General features: G+C 40.7%; 1 protein-coding gene across 16 annotated transcripts in view; it reads left to right on the top strand.

The window, feature by feature from the left end:
- Positions 1-17,491, top strand: part of LDB2 (LIM domain binding 2) — a 395,768-nt gene that overhangs the window by 141,924 nt on the left and 236,353 nt on the right. For all 16 annotated transcript variants that reach the window (XM_065544812.1, XM_074039456.1, XM_074039453.1 and 13 more), the window contains exon 2: positions 3,012-3,114. In XM_065544812.1, coding sequence (XP_065400884.1) covers positions 3,012-3,114 — 103 coding nt within the window. The remainder of the gene's footprint in view (positions 1-3,011; positions 3,115-17,491) is intronic.

Here is a 17,491-nt window from a genome sequence, read left to right as displayed (position 1 = left end):
TGAGCAAAGCAAATGAGAAGTAATACATTTTCATTCAGATTTTTAACTGTGTTGTGGACAGATGCTGTTGCCAGGGAAATGGGTTGCTAATGGTTGAAGTGATAGGGAAAAGTGCTGATTTATAAACAGACTATTTTTAAAAGTTCATTTTTTTTTTTTTTGAGACCAAGTCTCACTCTGTCACCCAGGTGGGAGTGCAGTGGGGTGATCTCGGCTCACTGCTACCTCTGCCTCCCAGGTTCAAGTTATTCTCTTGCCTCAGTCTCCCGTGTAACTGGGATTACAGGCGCCCACCACCACTCCCGGCCGGATAATTTTTGTATTTTTAGTAGAGATGGGGGTTTCACCATGTTGGTCAGGCTGGTCTCAAACTCCTGACCCTCAGGTGATCCACCCGCCTACGCCTCCCAAAGTGCTGGGATTACAGGCGCGAGCCACCACGTCTGGCCATAAAGTTCATTTTCAATGCAGTTCTTTATAAAGTGGAATGCCTCCTGCCCTAGATATAATATTAAAGATGGTAGGCAGAGGCAGGGAAAGGGCATTTTATTGATCTTCACTGTCCTTGGGGTGCTCTCCTGCAGATTTTATCTCTTAAAGATTTTATTCATCTTCACTCCCTTTGGGGAGCACTTTATACATACTTATTTATTTAATCCTCAGATCTGTGCTGCCAGATAGTTACTATTGTTGTTGTTATTGTTATTGTCAGCTTCTAAATAAGTAGACAGGCTGGGGAAGGTAGAATAAGTTGCTAGGTTCAATAGCTGGGAAGAGGCAGTGTTGCCTGCAGGACTGAATTCCGCCATGATGTATTACCAATGGCTTTACTGTAAAGCACCAGGCAGTCTCCTGAGCATGAGTCCTGGCTACAGGTCTGCACAACAAGGCAAGGAGCTCATAGAAGAAACCAACCTGAGACTAAATATTCCCTTTCAACTCTTTCTCCCCTCTTGCTGAACTCTAACCCCTGCCTCTCAAAGACTGTCAGGGAAGTGTAGCAAGGTTGCTGTACAGAGCAGAGGATGGGTAGGTCGGGGGTGTCCAGTGGTCTGAGTTTAAATTCCATCGCTGACATTTATTCGCGGAGTGAACTGGAGCAGGTGACATTTACTGCCTAAGCTTTGGTTTCTGCAGTTGCAAAGTAGAGTTGCAAAGCAGCTTCATTCATTCACTGAGCTGCTTTTATGAGTAATATCCTGGGCTAGACACTGTTCTGGGGGTTGGGAGATAAAGTAGCAAGCAAAACAAAGCCCCTGTGTACAAGAAGCTTATATTTGTATTGAAGAGAAAAAAACCACACACACAGAAGAAATGGATTCGTAGTGTGGATTAAGTAGGAAAATACACATAAAGTCGTTAGACTAGTGCTTGGCATGTGGTAAACACTCAATAAATGTTAACTGTGACTCTTTTTCCATCTGTGTAGTGATTTAAAGTCAAATAAACAAATGTATCCAGTCTTCTGAATAGGGTTTCTTTCCCTGGCAGATTCCTCCACTTCCAGGCCCACTGAGTTTTCTAAAAGCTCCGCAAGCTTCCAGAGCGTTGAGGACGTGTGCCATGGTCTCAGATGTGGAGCGAAGCTGCCTGTTTAGTTGCTCATGTGATTGTCTTCTGCTAGTGGGTTTTAAGCCCTTTGAGGGTAGGGACCAGTCTCTTATTCAGCTGTGCATTCTGAAGGCCTACACGTAGGCCCAATACATATTTGTTTCTGAAAGGAGACAAAGCAGACCAGTTTGTACGTGGATCCATGCATTACTGTTCGGTGGTTTCCTATCTACCCTGTGTTACTGAGGAAAGGATTGGCTTTTGCTATGGTGATTGGAAGGAAGCCAAAGAGAGACACAAAAATCCATTTGTCTGAGCTGCTTCTTTTCTGAAGGAGAGGACGGCATCAATCTTCTGTTGCTCCTTAATTATTCTTGCTGGGACTGAGGGTTCATTCCTGAGGCCTGCCAGTGACAACAACTTAATGTTGTCATAAGCAGAACAACTTAATGGGAAGAAGAGAGGCTTGTGGTATCTCTGCCAGGACCCGGCAGTGGGACTATTACATGGGGAGTGGCAATTCCCTTTCTGTCTCCTCTTCCATCTGACAGGCAGCTGGGATGCATCTTGTCTTCAACTAACAATTCTCTAGAAAAAACATGGTGCTTAAGAATTTTGGGATAAATCAAGTCCTATACCGAGAATTAGGCTGGGATGTGATTCCTCCTGTAAATATGACACTGTGTATAACCTTCTTAAATCACTGTGAGAGGGGGCCGTCTTCTAACTGCCTTAAACTGGGCCACTTCCAAAGTGTTTTCTGCATGAGCAGGAGAAACATTCAACCCAAGACAAACAAACAGAATTCATATGGATGGCCTGCATTCTGCTGAACTGCTCTATTTTTAATACTCTTTAACAACAAGCTAGTGGTTGCCTATCCTCTTAAAACAATCAAGAACAGTCCATATATATTTGAGAATCTCTTGTGCGTGAACTTCTCTATCAATCTATCCATCCATGTATCCATACCTCTATCTTTTATAGGGATATTTGCAAACAATAGAGCTGGGAACATCTCTTTTGATTAAATTATGTTTGAAAATGATGTTTAACCTGGTTGTAATATTGTGGTTTCTATTTATAAAAATGAACTCTTAAAAGAGCAGAGAGAGAGAAAGAGAAAAAAAGTCGCGTGTATTTTACATTAAATGCAAACCCTTTTGTCAAAAAACATCACATTGTGTTTTGTGGCACATTTATTAAATCTCCCCAAATATATACGGGAGAATTAATTTTTATTAGGTAGGTTTGAGCTCACTTATTGAATTGAAACTTGGTTCCCAATTGAGGCAATTAATTTGAAGAGTGACCACCCACCTACCCTTTCCTAGAATACCCACATATACACGAAGTAACGAGCAAGCAGCAACTGAATTTTTCTTTCTCTTCCGTTTTCTTTTCCTCTTTGAGATATTTTCCACTTTCCCCTGTTAAATAAATGATCTGTCTCTTTGCAGGACAGCGACAACCTCTGGTGGGACGCCTTTGCCACTGAATTTTTTGAAGATGATGCCACATTAACCCTTTCATTTTGTTTGGAAGATGGACCAAAGCGATACAGTAAGAAAGAAGTTTATTTTTCTAATATTTCCTCTTTTTGTGCCTGTAAGAAAACCACAGGGGTCTTCAGAGAATAGCACAGAGCTGACAGCCTGACAATAATACCTCCACTCCTGACGATGTTCTTGCTGCCTATCAAGTCATTGTCACTGGGTGGCAGCCCGAGTTGGCTCTGAGAGATTTCCTTCGAGGCTTAGAATGTCTGGGTATTTGCCTGTTTAGAGAGCAAGGCAAATATGAACCAAGTTACCCAGTGACGAGTGGGAGCGGAATGATGGAAAATTTCCATGCATCTCTTCTCTGCCACCCTCTTTTATCCTTGACGGTTCACACTTGACATCCAATGTTCTGCTTCTGAAGGTTCTTAAAAAAAAAAATTCCCACTGTCACTGTATCAGCCACATCCTTCTAATTCCCTCTTATCAATTATCTCAGGTATTTATTTGACAAGTGCTATCTTTTTTTGGGGTGCAGGGAGGCCACAGTTGCTTTGAACATACAGTTTGGGATTAGTGCTGACAGAATTATAGTTCCTTGTCTTTCAGGCTAGTGATAACTCTGTAAAGATCCTCAAATTACAGCCTGTGGCACCTTGGGTAACAGCTGATCTGTCCTGATTAGGTTCAGCCAACTTGTCAGAGATCAGATTTGCTACTTGTGCTATGAGACCAGGAGGCATAGATGCATCAGCACAAAAGCAATTAATGTCCAGTTAGATCAGAGAGAGATGCGTTTTCAGAAATCAGTGTTGCACGTAGGAAAGGATCCATCAGAGGAAAAACATTGCCACTGTCACAAACACTGAAATGATGAGGGAACCAGACGTGGTATGACGAACCAGTCATGGTATGAATGAGTCAATCCAGAACATTTGAAAAATTGACAGGTAATAGGGTTCTTGATACGTGTGATTGAAAGCTCTGATTGTTGCTAATCTATTTCAAAGCCACTGTGGAACAACAATTAAAAAAAAACTTGGGGAGGCTTTAGGCAACTTGGTGCCATTTGCATACTATTAACAGCTATACTAGTAGCATCAGTTGCATAATTAACTGATTAATTATGCTAATATATGTACATGGTGATTTTGCAATAGTGTTAAATAGGGGAGGAGCAGCCTGGAGTGGACTTTCTGCCCAACTGAAACTGGTTGCCAGGCGCATCTCTTTATATTTGTGTCTCATGGACTTTTAAGGATGTGGGACATTTCTAATCAATATTTTGGGCGAGAGGAGGGGCAGGCAGTATATCAGAAAATGGGCTGTTTAGAGGACCTTTATATTCAACAAAGTGACTCTGGGTGCAAGCACTGATAAGCCTACTTCAAGGGGTCCTGCTGAGCTAACTTGCTCTCCAATGTGTGGGTGCCCCCAAGCAGCCTCATGCCCTAAAGAGGTGTTTCAGAAGTCCCTGGGAGATAAATGAACTCAGCAGTCCAACAATTACTCCCTCCTCAAAAAGCTGCCTGATCAATGGCGTATAATTTCTAACCAAGCAGTCATCCATCCTCTGAGCCACCTTGTTTTTTTCTGAGGCATAAGCTCAGATAACTTCAAGTTATCATTATTTTATGTTCTTGTGCTTTGTTGGTTCAGAAATCCATCAGGGACTGCTCAGGGAACTAGAATTACAGTTTTAAAATATGTCCTAATACAACAGATTCTGGCTCTTCCCTCTGTCCATCCCACCCCAGCATCATTTGGGAGTGAATCACGATCATCGCCTGTTTAAGATCTTATCTCCATGTACAGGAGTAAATGCCTGACTACCAGCCATTGTTGCCCAGGTTTCTTTGTTTCTCCGAGCCAAAATATTTCCCGAGTGGAGAAGAGAAACAAAGATGATTGACGGTCTTGAGCCGAGTCTCATCAGCTGCCTTGCTGACAGCCTGGTGATGTGCACACGCTGCTGATGTGCTGGCTGGTGACAGCTGATTGACAGCCCAAGACTGGGAGACAAGAAAGATGAAGCTTGCTTAGAACGCCTGACGCGCACTGTTTATGCAGCGCTCTGAGCTCAGGCGCTGCCACCTTAACCCGTTCGAGGTCCAGGCATGCTGTGCTAGGCTGGGCAGATGCCTGGCTGTCCTGTGGCTGGAAGCTGCAGCTCTTCCTTCATGCTTCCAGGGAAGCTGAAAGCTTTTTTTTCTGATGAGGAAAATAAGATTTGGCTGTTGCGTTTGTATTTGTTAAAAAAAAAAAAATCCGCAATTACACACATATGAAATAAGAAGAGATATTCTAGCTGAGGTGTTTTTTTAGCCTTTACTAGAAAAAACTTTTCCTTCTTCCTCCCCATCACTGGTGTCTAGGGGGTCCTTTGGGGTCTATGATACTTTATCTCTAAGTTGCCACAAATCCTCTAATGGGCGTCTTCTTTTTTATTTATTGTTTGTCATCCCTTATTAGAATGTTATTTCCATGTGGATGAGGGCTCTGTTTTGTTACTTGCTGAATTCTCAGATTAATACAGGAACTCACACATAATAGGTAGCTCAATAAATATTTGTTGAATGAAGGAATAAATGAGTACACAAATGCATAGACATTTGTAGAAAAGTTTATATCATCAAATAAAATGTTGGCAAAGCAATCCTTTACTGAGGTCTTTGGACTTTTTTGAATAGGAAGAAATTGACCCACAGTGGTCCGCTGGCATGCTCAAACAGACTCTGGGTTATGATCTGATATGTTTTTCTTTTTTTGAGACAGAGTTTCACTCTGTCACCCAGGCTGGGTTGCAGTGGTGTGATCTCGGCTCACTGCAACCTCTGCCTCTGGGTTCAAGTGATCCTCCTGCCTCAGCCTCCCTCTCGAGTAGCAGGGATTGCAGGTGCCTGCCACCACATCCGGCTAATTTTTGCATTTGTAGTAGAGATGGGGTTTCACCATGTTGACCAGGCTGGTATCTAACTCCTGGCCTCAAGTGATCCACCAACCCAGCCTTGGCCTCCCAAAGTGCAGCCACCGCATCTGGCTGTTCTGATAGATTTTAATAGGAAAAAAAGTCCCGGCAGTATAATAATTCAAGAGATAATGATGTTCTGGGTGATATATTGTTCCTTGCATCCAGAAAACAGAAAACTCTTCTGTATTGACCCTCTTCCTCCACGTGCCCCGTCTCCTAAGCCCTTCACTCCCCTGATGGGGGAGTGTCCGCCCAGGCGAGATATGGTTGGGCAGGTGGAAGCCACTGATGTTTTCTTAGGGGATAGGTGGTAATTGGTGGGGAGAGCTTCAGGATGGGCCAGGTTATTAGACTATGTGAGAAATTGGCCTGTGCCTCCCTAAGGCCACTTGCCTGTCCCTGCCCTGGACAGCACCAGGAAGGTGCTACTCTGGCAGCTGGAGAATTGGGCAGCTCCATGGAGGAAGTTCTAACCTTTGGATAAGGTGGACTCTAGAAAAGAAGCGGATCAGAGGTAGACAATTCCCTGGCAGCAGCTCAGTAGAATAAAGAACATTAGGGCTAAAAGGATCCTTTCTAAAAATGGAAACTTGGGCCAGAGAGGTTAGGTAGGTGCCCCACAGGTGAGGCTGAGCCTCAGGTTTCCTGACTCCAAAGTCAGCTTGCTCACTCACTCTGTCTCTCTGTCTCTCTCTCTCTGTCTGTCTCTCTCTCTCTCTCTCTCTCACACACACACACACACATATACACACCCTATTCCTATATCGTGCCATAGCTAAGGGAAAATAAATGATTTTATCAACACACACATTTCTGGTAACAGAAATAAGGGTCCGAAATAATAACTTTCCTTTATCTGAAACAGAAGACAAAGGAAGCCAAGGATCAGGTTCCTTGAAGCCCTCTGTGCACCTACTCTGCATTTCTAAGTCCAGCATAAAGTGTTGCTATTTCCTTCTCTGTCTTGGGTTAGGCTGATCACTGGCTCTTAGTTTCAAGCACAATATTAATTTCCCTTTGCTCCTTTTAGGCATGTAGCAGAACTGTGCCTCACACTATTCTTCCGCCTCATGACAGTCACAACCACCATTTGGGTAATACGCTTCTCAGCCAACCTAGCCTGTGTCCAGGTCCACATTGGCCACATTTTTAGGAAACATGTGGTTCACAACTCGTTCAGAAAATATTTCCTTGCTAGGAGAGATACATGGAGAAGGATCTCCTGAGGCCCATCTCAGCAGGCGATGCAGGGCTGAGAGGCTGGATGGTTTAGGAGAAAGGGCACAAGAGTTCAATGCAAACATTCTTGGGCTTTAATCCATGCTTTGCTCGATAAACAGAGACTTCATCTTCTCATGTGCAAGTGAGTATATTACTACCATCACTGCACTGGGTGCTATGGCTCACACCTGTAATCCCAGCACTTTAGGAGGCCAAGGTGGGTGGATCACCTGAGGTCAGGAGTTCAAGACCAGCCTGACCAGTATGGTAAAACCCCATCTCTACTAAAAATACAAAAATTAGCCGGGTGTGGTGGCCTGCGCCTGTAATCCCAGCCACTCGGGAGGCTGAGACAGGAGAATTCCTTGAACCCAGGAGGAGGTTGCAGTGAGCCAAGATCACGCCACTGCATTCCAGCTTGGGTGAGAGAGCGAGACTCTGTCTCAAACAAAACAAAACAATAAAAACACTGCCAGTGAAAATTAAATGAGATGTTATAATCAAAGAGCCAAGGACCATTTGAAGCATAGAATGATCAATATTTATTATCATTGATATGCATGGCCTTGACCTCACCATAGCTTCTATGCATTGAAAAGGCTTCCCACTGGGCAGGACTTATCAAATGCACAATGTGGACAGCCTGATGCCGAGGCTTCCTGGCCAGGTGGGAGTCCATACGACCTATGGGCGGTTCCTGCTGAAATGCAGGACTGAGGAGATTAGGCTCTGCTCCCAACATTCAAGTGCAGAAACTCACTCTCACTTCTGGTAAGTGGCGAGCAGACGAAGGGAGTAGAGCGGGGAACAGTGATTAAGAATGTGTGGGGCTAAAGACTCCAGAACACATGGTTAAACTATGTGTAAGTGTGCATGGCTTTGGAGGTTAATGGGGGAAATGGTGTAACTACTAAAATGCCACCTTGTTTCAGAGCACTTTCTGTTGGCCTGTTTCTTAGAGAAAAATCTAATTCTTTTCTAAGTGGCCTTATTTGAACTGTAAGGGTTTGATGGGATGGTGCATGTAGTTTTTGGCAGTGCTCTCATCCTTTGAAAATGCTCCATAACACATTGGTGGGCGTTCTTATTAGATTGGATTCCAATAAGCACATGGCTTTCTCTAGATTGAGATCTAGGACAATGCAGATGAAATTTTCATCAACTTTTTAACTACTATTTGTGGTCTGGGGCTAGGGGTCCCAGTAATTCTCTATCACACACTTGTTATTTCATCTTGACCTTAGTACTCTGTCTGGAATGAGGATTTCCAGTGGGACCACACGCATTCATGGCCACACTAGCCAAAAGGTATTCCGTGGCTGCTGGGGGGACATTTCTCTCTCCAAAAAGAGAAAAGTCGTTTTAAGAAATGTTATCACTCTCTGTGCTTTTATTTTCCTCAGTCACCAAGGTTCATTAGATAGTCTGAAGAACCGCCAATCCGCACCTCTGTGGAGCCATTTCTACACTTGCTGTTTCTCTTTTACATTGTTGTTCCTTACCTCCTTTATTTTTCCTGAAAGCTCCAATAGCTTTGCAATATTGACTAAGTTCTTCAATTTTGTCTTGTAATATGTGTTTTTATGTGTTGTGTATTTGGACATGTTCCCCTAAGGTAGAGAAACTCTGCAAGGGGCCCAAGTAGGTTCACTATGTCTGGTTTCTATTTTTCTACTGCTTTTTATTGGTTCAACCTCACCCAGCTGTATTTTTACTGTGCTTGCTATACAGGAATTCTGAAAGCATGTTTCCTCTATTTTCTCTTTCTCTGTATCTAATATCCCATTACATGATTTAAAACATGTTTCTGGGAAAATCACTCCTTGGTAATATGCATAAGACATTTTGACACCACACTTAATAACTACTATGGCAGGAATGTGGCCACTTTAAAAAGTTACATGCAAAGAGTGTGCACTGCAGCACATGGGGAAAGGGATTTCAAGCGCAGGAATTTAAGACCAGTGTGTGTTTTTTCTAGGAATAATGCCTTTATGGTGTCCCCCTGAAACCTGGAAAGGCACAGGTCCTCTGGCCACTGCTTACAGCTCTTGAGCCTTCTCAGAAGGCATGGCCAGCTGGCCCTGCAGACTTGATCCTCCATAAAGTAATTTTGCTTCCCTAAATATTCCTCATTCTTTTTTTTTTTTTTTTCCATCCATTGAGATAGAGATAAAATTCATGGACTTTGGATCCACACAGATTCATTTTGAGTCTTTGCTCCTCCGTAACTACTGGATGTTAGGCATGTGAGATGACATTAGACATGAAGCTTAAACTACCTTAACCCCAGTTTCTTGATCTGTAACATCTGAGTAACAATAATACCAACATTTTAGGGTACTTGTGAAGGTTAAATGAGATGCACCTGTAACTTCAGCTTAGTGCCACTCTTGAAAAGCCACAGTAAATAAATATTTACTGCATGAATTAATGAATGGATGAATGACAGAATGAGTGAGTGAGTTAAATCTATGAGACAACAGCCACTTCAAATTACAATGGAGGATAGTTCCCATTGTTTATTTGACACATAATGGGAAGAACTCCGATTTTGGGCAGAGCCAAAACAGACTTGTCTTCTTTCTATATAGGAACCAAGAATTTAAGACCAATTGGGGAAAAATGAATATTAATGGCAAGTGGTGATTTAAACAAATAAATTCCAAAAAATTACAGTTACCACATCTGTCCAACAGAGGGTGAGATTTTCATCCCCCATTTTGCTCAGAGAGCAAGGAACTGCTGAACATTTATCAATGCTGGTAATTTCTTTGGGCAAGGTATATGTAAAGAGTGGGCTCTGTATCTTGTTCACTGAGGACCAGAGGAAAGGAAATTGATTTTGATTGCATTCAAAAATTTATTTTCAAGGAAAGAATGCACTTCCTCGATGTAGTCCTTGATGGTTAATTACGGGAATGGATTCTTGCCTTTGACTGTGGCATCTTGGTTGCTTAAAAACATAAATGTCATTTTCTCAGATGACTCGACCATGCATTTATTCACATGGGGTTCCATTAAATGGTTTCCGGATGGCTGTAGCCTCTGATGTTGTGATTTTATTTTATTTTTATTTTAAAGATGAGGTCTCACTCTGTCACCCAAGCTAGAGTGCAGTGGGAACTGATACTGTGATTTTAGTGTGTGTCCATTTCCGTAGCAGTCTTCATTAGGCTGGTGAGATTTGTAGCAAATTCAATTAGAAGTAGAGCAGATTGTTATTCGAAGTTGATTTGTTTCTTCACTCATTCATGGATTCATTCATTCAGAACTCACTGAACTCTTGCTGTTTGTCAGACATTGCCTTCCTCGGCCAGACAGTTCTTGAGAGAAAGATAGTTCATCACAAATTTTTAAATTTACTTTTGATTTGATTTTATTTAAAACTCTTACCTTAAATTAGCATAATTACCTAAGTTGCTCAGAAAAAGAATGTTCTTGTGACATTAATGGAAAATCTAGGACTAGTCATAAAAAATACTTGAGAGAAAGCCCACAATTGATAGATGAACTGACAGATTTCTGAAGGAGAAAAAGGAGACTCATCTCTTCTCATTTGTGGTTTCAAATTGATAGTATCAGAAGTTGCAAATTGGCCATAACAATGGCTTGAAGAGACATTCCATTCTCTAATGTCTGATAAATACCACACTAATGATCACATGAGATAATGGACAGAAAAGTGCTCTGAATGAATTTAAAGTGCGGTACAAGTTGAAGGTATAATTATTATCATATTTATAATTGACGTTTCAGATATGGTATGTTTTTATTGTCCTCTAATATGTTATAAGTCAAGCTGTTATGAAATCTGAGCTGGTTGTTAGCTCTTCTCTTAGGGGGTTACAATTGTCAAATGTACAGTCTTAAACACAAGTCAGATCTATGACTCCCCTCACGAGCTTGTTTTGGAAGTCTGAATGAGGTACTAACCAGAAAATGGACGTGATGTGCTCTTTGTCTGACTCTGTGTGACTATGTTATCTATGCAGTCCTGGCATATGCATTTCCTGACTTTCGGTTTTATGCAGTATATTGCCTATGGTTTTCAAACCAAAATAACACTACCCCATAGTGGGTAAAACAAAGTGTGTCAAATCTTTTCATTGTCACAATGACAGGTGTTGCTACCAGAATTTATTGTTTGGGGACTGGAGAAGAGAACTGTTCTACACAATAAAAAATTGTTGAGAAACATGTTATCTGACTCGTCTTACCTCCAACTTATTATGTTTTTGAAGTTAGGGTTGCCAGATAAAACGTAAGTATACAAATGCAATACTTGAGACATACTTCTGCTACAACCTTCTTTGATATTTATCTGAAACTCAAGTTTAACTGAGCATCCTTGTTTTCTTTGTTAAATATAGCAGCGCTACTTCAAAGACCCCAGTTCATGTTCAAATGTGAAATCTTGACAATTCCAGAGCAGCTACAATGTGGTGTGAGCATGACACATTATACAAAAAAGACTCAGAGATCTACCTGGACTTCTTATTCACAAGTCTTACATCTATTTTTTTCCAGAAACTGTACTCATGAGCCCCAGCTAAAAAAAGAAACACCCCAGCAGAGGGTGGGAGTGAGGATGCAGGTCAAAGTCTGCCTGAATTTAAGTCCAAAGTCTGCATTGCAGGCCTTCCACAGTTGACCGTGCCAGGCATCTGGGCAGGTGTTGAGCCCACACATAGGACTGTGATATATATGGCTTGCTCAGGGGAACTTGCAGTATAACAAGGGAGACAGACCCATGAATGATGAACTATAATGCAGTAGCATCCACCCTGAAGAGTAGTGCAAGCGAAGTTCTGTGGTGCACTAGAGACCTAATGTACAGCATAATGACTATAGCCAATAATACTGTATTATATGCCAGGAATTTTCTAAGAGATGATTTCAGGTGCTTCCATAACAATGAAAAATTGTAGAAGGATATGGCTATATTAGTTTGCTTAATTGTGGTAATACTTAATTTCACTAAGTATATGTATATCAAAACATACTGTACACCTTAAATGCATATAATTTTTATAACAAAAATAGAATAAAAAATATAAAAAGTACAATGAGGCATGGAGAAGGGGGTGTTGATCAAGTCTGCTCCTAGTGGAAAAAGATTCAGCCTGGCAAAGACTTCTTTCTAACCTTCTAAAACCCTTAGTTCTTAAACTCATGGCAGAAAACACTCTACCACTGTGTCTTTCAAATACAAAGCTTTCAATAGATACTCGTAACTTGAACAGATGATGCAGTGCTGGTAAATAGTACAAATGTGACCCAAGATATCTGTTTATCTAGCCCATAGGCACATTACTAAACCTATGGTTTCTCCCATATTTTAATACGTTTCCACCATCACAATCTCAAGTGACTGCAGCCTGTTTTGTATTACAGAGCAATCTAGAAATTTGTCCACAAAAAGAACGAGGACTTGAGACTCTCATATATATACACATATACATTTTAAATCTTTTTCTTAATTATTATTTTTTGAGATGGAGTCTTGCGCTGTCACCCAGGCTGGAGTGCAGTGGTGTGATCTCGGCTCACTGCAACCTCTGCCTCCCAGGTTTAAGCAATTCTCCTGCATCAGCCTCCCGAGTAGCTGGGACTATAGGCGCTTACCACCACTCCTGGCTAATTTTTGTATTTTTAGTAGAGATGTGGTTTCACCCTATTGGCCAGGCTGGTCTTGAACTCCTGACCTTGTGATTCACCCACCTCAGCCTCCCAAAGTGTTGGGATTACAGGCGTAAGCCACCACACCTGGCTGAGACTCATATTTTAAACTTCGAACTAAAATAATTCCTACCCAACCTACAATGCTAAGACTTTCATTTTTCTTTGGTGCTTTGGACCATGAGATTGCTAGAGTATTTCACCACATTGTCTCAAAACCTCCTAGTAAACCCAATTATAGCATCAAATTTTACAGAATAAGTAATTCTCAGCAATAGTTAACTAGGTACTTGAATCTTATTGAATGCATCTTACTGGGTATAATTTCAGTGGAAGCACCTATTTATTTAACCTTCCTCAATGACTTTCCCATGTGTCATCTGTCTGTGCCCTGGGGATAAGAAGATGAATGAACAAAATCTCTTGCTTTGGAGGAGCTAAAGATCCAGTGAGCTATTGTTTCAAAGACTTGATTATTAGCAGATCTTAGCCATGGTTTTTCATATAGATACCCTCTGCCTCTGTTTATGAATCTGTTCCTAATAATGCTTCACATTATTTTTACACATTATTTCCAAATGCTACATTATTACTATTTTTTAAACATGAAGTATTTGGTAAAAACAGTGTTCAGCTGAGATGTGTGCAGCATTTGTTTTAGATAATAATGGTTGGTGATATTTTGGTTTAGTGGAGTGAGCCAATTCCAGGTATCCTTCCCCACAAGCCAATGTATAGCTTAATCTTCACATTCATGTCATGTTTTCGAACTGTGAACACATCTTATTTATGCAGATGAGGTAAAATAAAGCATTTGTTGAAGTCAGGTTAAATTAGCACTCTTCTGCGACTGTATTAAGCAATGTTCAGATGGATTTCATTAAGAATATAGAGGCTCCATGACAAAATTACCCATTGGGGTATGTTTCATTATTTATTGTTTAATCAGGGTAATCATATTGGAGTATTTGAATTCAGGAGCTTACAGAAGTGGGTGCCTTCATGTATTTTGCTTTTATTATTCCTTCCAGGAGAATCAGCTTCACACAACCATTATGCCATACTTGTTTATTTTTATGAAGTTGGTCCTTTCCCAGTTGGTATTCTCCTTAATACTCTTTGATGGGAACTTCCCTGTCACAATATGTATTTTGGCTTTTCAACAAGTCAGGAGGACTTGAATTTGACAATGATGACACTAATTATCATTTTGAAGATCTGAAAAAGGAGGATGTAAAGTCACCTAGAAGCCTGGTAATAAAGCCCCTCCCATTTAATGAAGCATAGCACCATTACTCCTTACACATCAAAATTTGTCCTTCATTTCGTCAAAAACTATAAGAGCGTTACATTATTTTTACAAACTTTCCTTAAAAAATACATTATGTCTGACTTATTCCTGCCTTTGAATAATCTTATTTGCAATTCGATTGTTTGTCTTTGTTTTACTTTGAAAAATGAATCATTTGCTATGTCAGGATGAGATTGTTACACTGAAAACAAAGAAAAAAACAAGAGTTCTTTCAAAATCTAATTATGAACTTGTCCCAGTCAGTAATGCTTGTGAGGTTATTTCCTCATAGACACACACGGTATCTCCATGTTGCTCTCATATTCCAGATAAAAATCAACCACCTGAGATGGTTCTCAGGTAAAGGATAATTATTTGTGTCTGTGTTTTCAGAATTAATTCAAGCTTTGAAAATATTCCAAAGATTAAAATTAGCTAGCTGAGAAACGTATTTGTCCATGTAAAATTTCCTTTGGAAATGTCTGTCATGTCATATGTGAGAAGTACTAGTATTTGGCAAACTGAGCTATACTTATTCAGTGTTCCCTTGAGGCATTTAGAAAGTTCAACTTTCAAGCTTTAAAACAATTGATATTAATTCTCTTTTTCAAATTTGCCTGCGTAAAATAACTTAGTTCTCACGCTTATTTGCTTTCCTTCAATAGGACCATAAGAGAAATGATAAATGGTGTTTGACTGATTGTGTAAATAAACCGCTAATTATATCCTTAATAGTTCTCCACCCTTCTAGACACTGTACTGGAATGTATTTCCTGTAAAATGCTTTAGTACTTAGAGCTCTATTATTTTTTTAAAAGATGGGCCCAAAATCAGTAATTATGAGAGTTATTATTCAGGTTCACAGCAGTGCGGCAGCTATTTTTCACTTGATAATTACCTTGTTAAACTAATGTCAGACCAGCGCCATGCCTTATTTAAGAAAATGGTCCACCAGCCCTGAGTAAGCAGGCCCAGCTGTGGAAATATTAAAAGATTTATTAAATCCAGGCTCATCTTCAGCACTGCCTCATCGACATTAGTTCTGGGAGTTGTAGGAAGTTTTCTATTTCTCATTAGATGTTTGCAGCATCGTTCCTGAGGTCCTGCTGCAGCTCCTGACAGCTGGTGTTTCCATTGTGTTCCTTCTGTTTCTAGCTCTGGGTTTTGTGGCCAACCAGGATACCTTTTAATTGGCACAATCTTCATTCAGAGCCTTGAGGAGAAGATGACCCATTCCCCGGAAATTAGGAATGCATATGATTTCATTTCACTTCCTACTTTCCCATTGTTTAAATTAATTAATTATTTATTTATTGAGACAGAGCCTCACTCTGTTGCCCATGCTGGCATGCAGTGGCACAATCTAGACTCACTGTAACCTCCACCTCCCGGGTTCAAGTGATTCTCCTGCCTCAGCCTCCTGAGTACCAGGACTATAGTCACGTGCCACCATGCCCGGTTAATTTTTGTATTTTTAGTAGAGACAGGGTTTCACCACGTTGGCCAGGCTGGTCTGAAACTCCTGACCTCCAGTGAGCGGTCTGCCTCAGCCTCCCAAAGTGCTGGGATTACAGGCATGATCGACTGCACCCAGCTACCTATTTTCCCATTTTTAAAATTACAGTTTCATTTATTACCTGTTTCCCTTTGGAAAAGAAAAAAAAATATCAAGACTCTCCAATGTTAGCCATGGTTTTGGCTAAAAAGAGACAGATACAGATTTGAATTTTTAGTCCCATGTAAGTACCTCTTGCTGTAATATTATAATTTACCAAAAAAAAAAAAATGGAGTCAGACACTTAGTAGGTTCTTATCTTGGTGGTTTTCAAGTATGTTCAATAATAACTTACTGGATTAGTTAATAAGTTAAAATGATAAACGTTCTAGTAATGCTTTACAGTTTAGGAAATGCTTTCATAAATCAGGACCATCTGTAAGCTTACTGAGGGTGAAGACTGTGTCATTCACCTTTGGAGTCACTGTGCCTGTTTCTGTGATAGAGAAAGACCCATGGTCAATATTTGACAAGTAGTACTTGGTGACCATGTGCCATTCCATCGTCACTACAAACCTGGGAGCAGGTGTCAGACTAACCATTAGTATCGAAGAGACGACAAAAGCGAGGCCTTCAAAGATGCAGAATTCAACTCTTCTGCCATATGGGCCCATACTGTGGACCCTTTACCATCCCACTATTCAGAACTTTTTGTTGTTGTTGTTAACAGTAGAGAATCTTTAAATATGACCTGTTTGGATTAAAAAAAAATTCTAATCTCTTACTCTGGATCCTGGAAACTTACCTCCTTCTCTCCTCATTCGCTCCTCCCAGAAAGAGCACAGATTAAGCATAATTAGTTCTTCATGGCAAATGTGTACCTGCAGCCTGTTTTTCTTATTGTAGTTCAGTGTGGATTGCTGAAATCCCTTCGACATTGCTGCTACAAAGCTGACATTTATAAATTTTCTTTCTTAACGCAGTATGGGGTCCTCCATATGTCTTCCACAATAACTCTCTGTGTTTTCAGGGAATCTAAAGATTTATTTCCTTCCAAGTCCTTGTTGCTGGCATTTTCTCCAAGCCTCCAAAACTGCCAAGAGATGAACTTCAATTTAGAGGAACTGTTACATTTGTCATTGTGAATTTGCTAAACTTTGGATAAATTTGAAGATTTATGCTTATTCGCAAATGGGCCCTGAGAATATCTTTGGAGCTCAGAAAGTTCACGCTTGACTTCCTTTTCACTGTTCTAAGTAAACGAGTTCTTAAATCCCTGCAGTCTCCCCGCCTGGGCTCTGGGTCCCTGCCATTGCCTTAGCCTGCGTTCATTTGGACCAACAGGAACTGAGATGTGACTTACCTCTGAGGTGTAGAGGAGGAGGGCCTTCTCCCTGCCTTGTTCTGTGGAAATCACATACTCGGTCTGCATTTCCAAGATAACCCAATTAGAGAATGCCTTACATAACCCCTCACTTTAAAGGCAAATAGCCCAGGCCTGTGAGTCAGACAAACTTGGCTTCAAATCACGACCCTGTCCTGCAATTGCCATATGACCTCAGGTGTTACAGCTAATTTCTCTGAGCCTCACCATTTTGATCTGTATAATGAAAATAATGTCTGTCTGACACTGTTATTATAGTATTTGTGAGTAATATACATATAATCACTGATACACAGGAGTTTATCAATAAGTAATAGCTATTATAATCAGTATTTATATGTACAGTTAACATACCAAGAAATTGACTTTGCTTTGACTTGCTCAAGGCAACCCAGCT

The sequence above is a fragment of the Macaca fascicularis genome, chromosome 5 (assembly GCF_037993035.2).
Source record: "Macaca fascicularis isolate 582-1 chromosome 5, T2T-MFA8v1.1".
NCBI lineage: Eukaryota > Metazoa > Chordata > Mammalia > Primates > Cercopithecidae > Macaca > Macaca fascicularis.
This window is presented reverse-complemented; position numbering and strand designations above follow the sequence as displayed.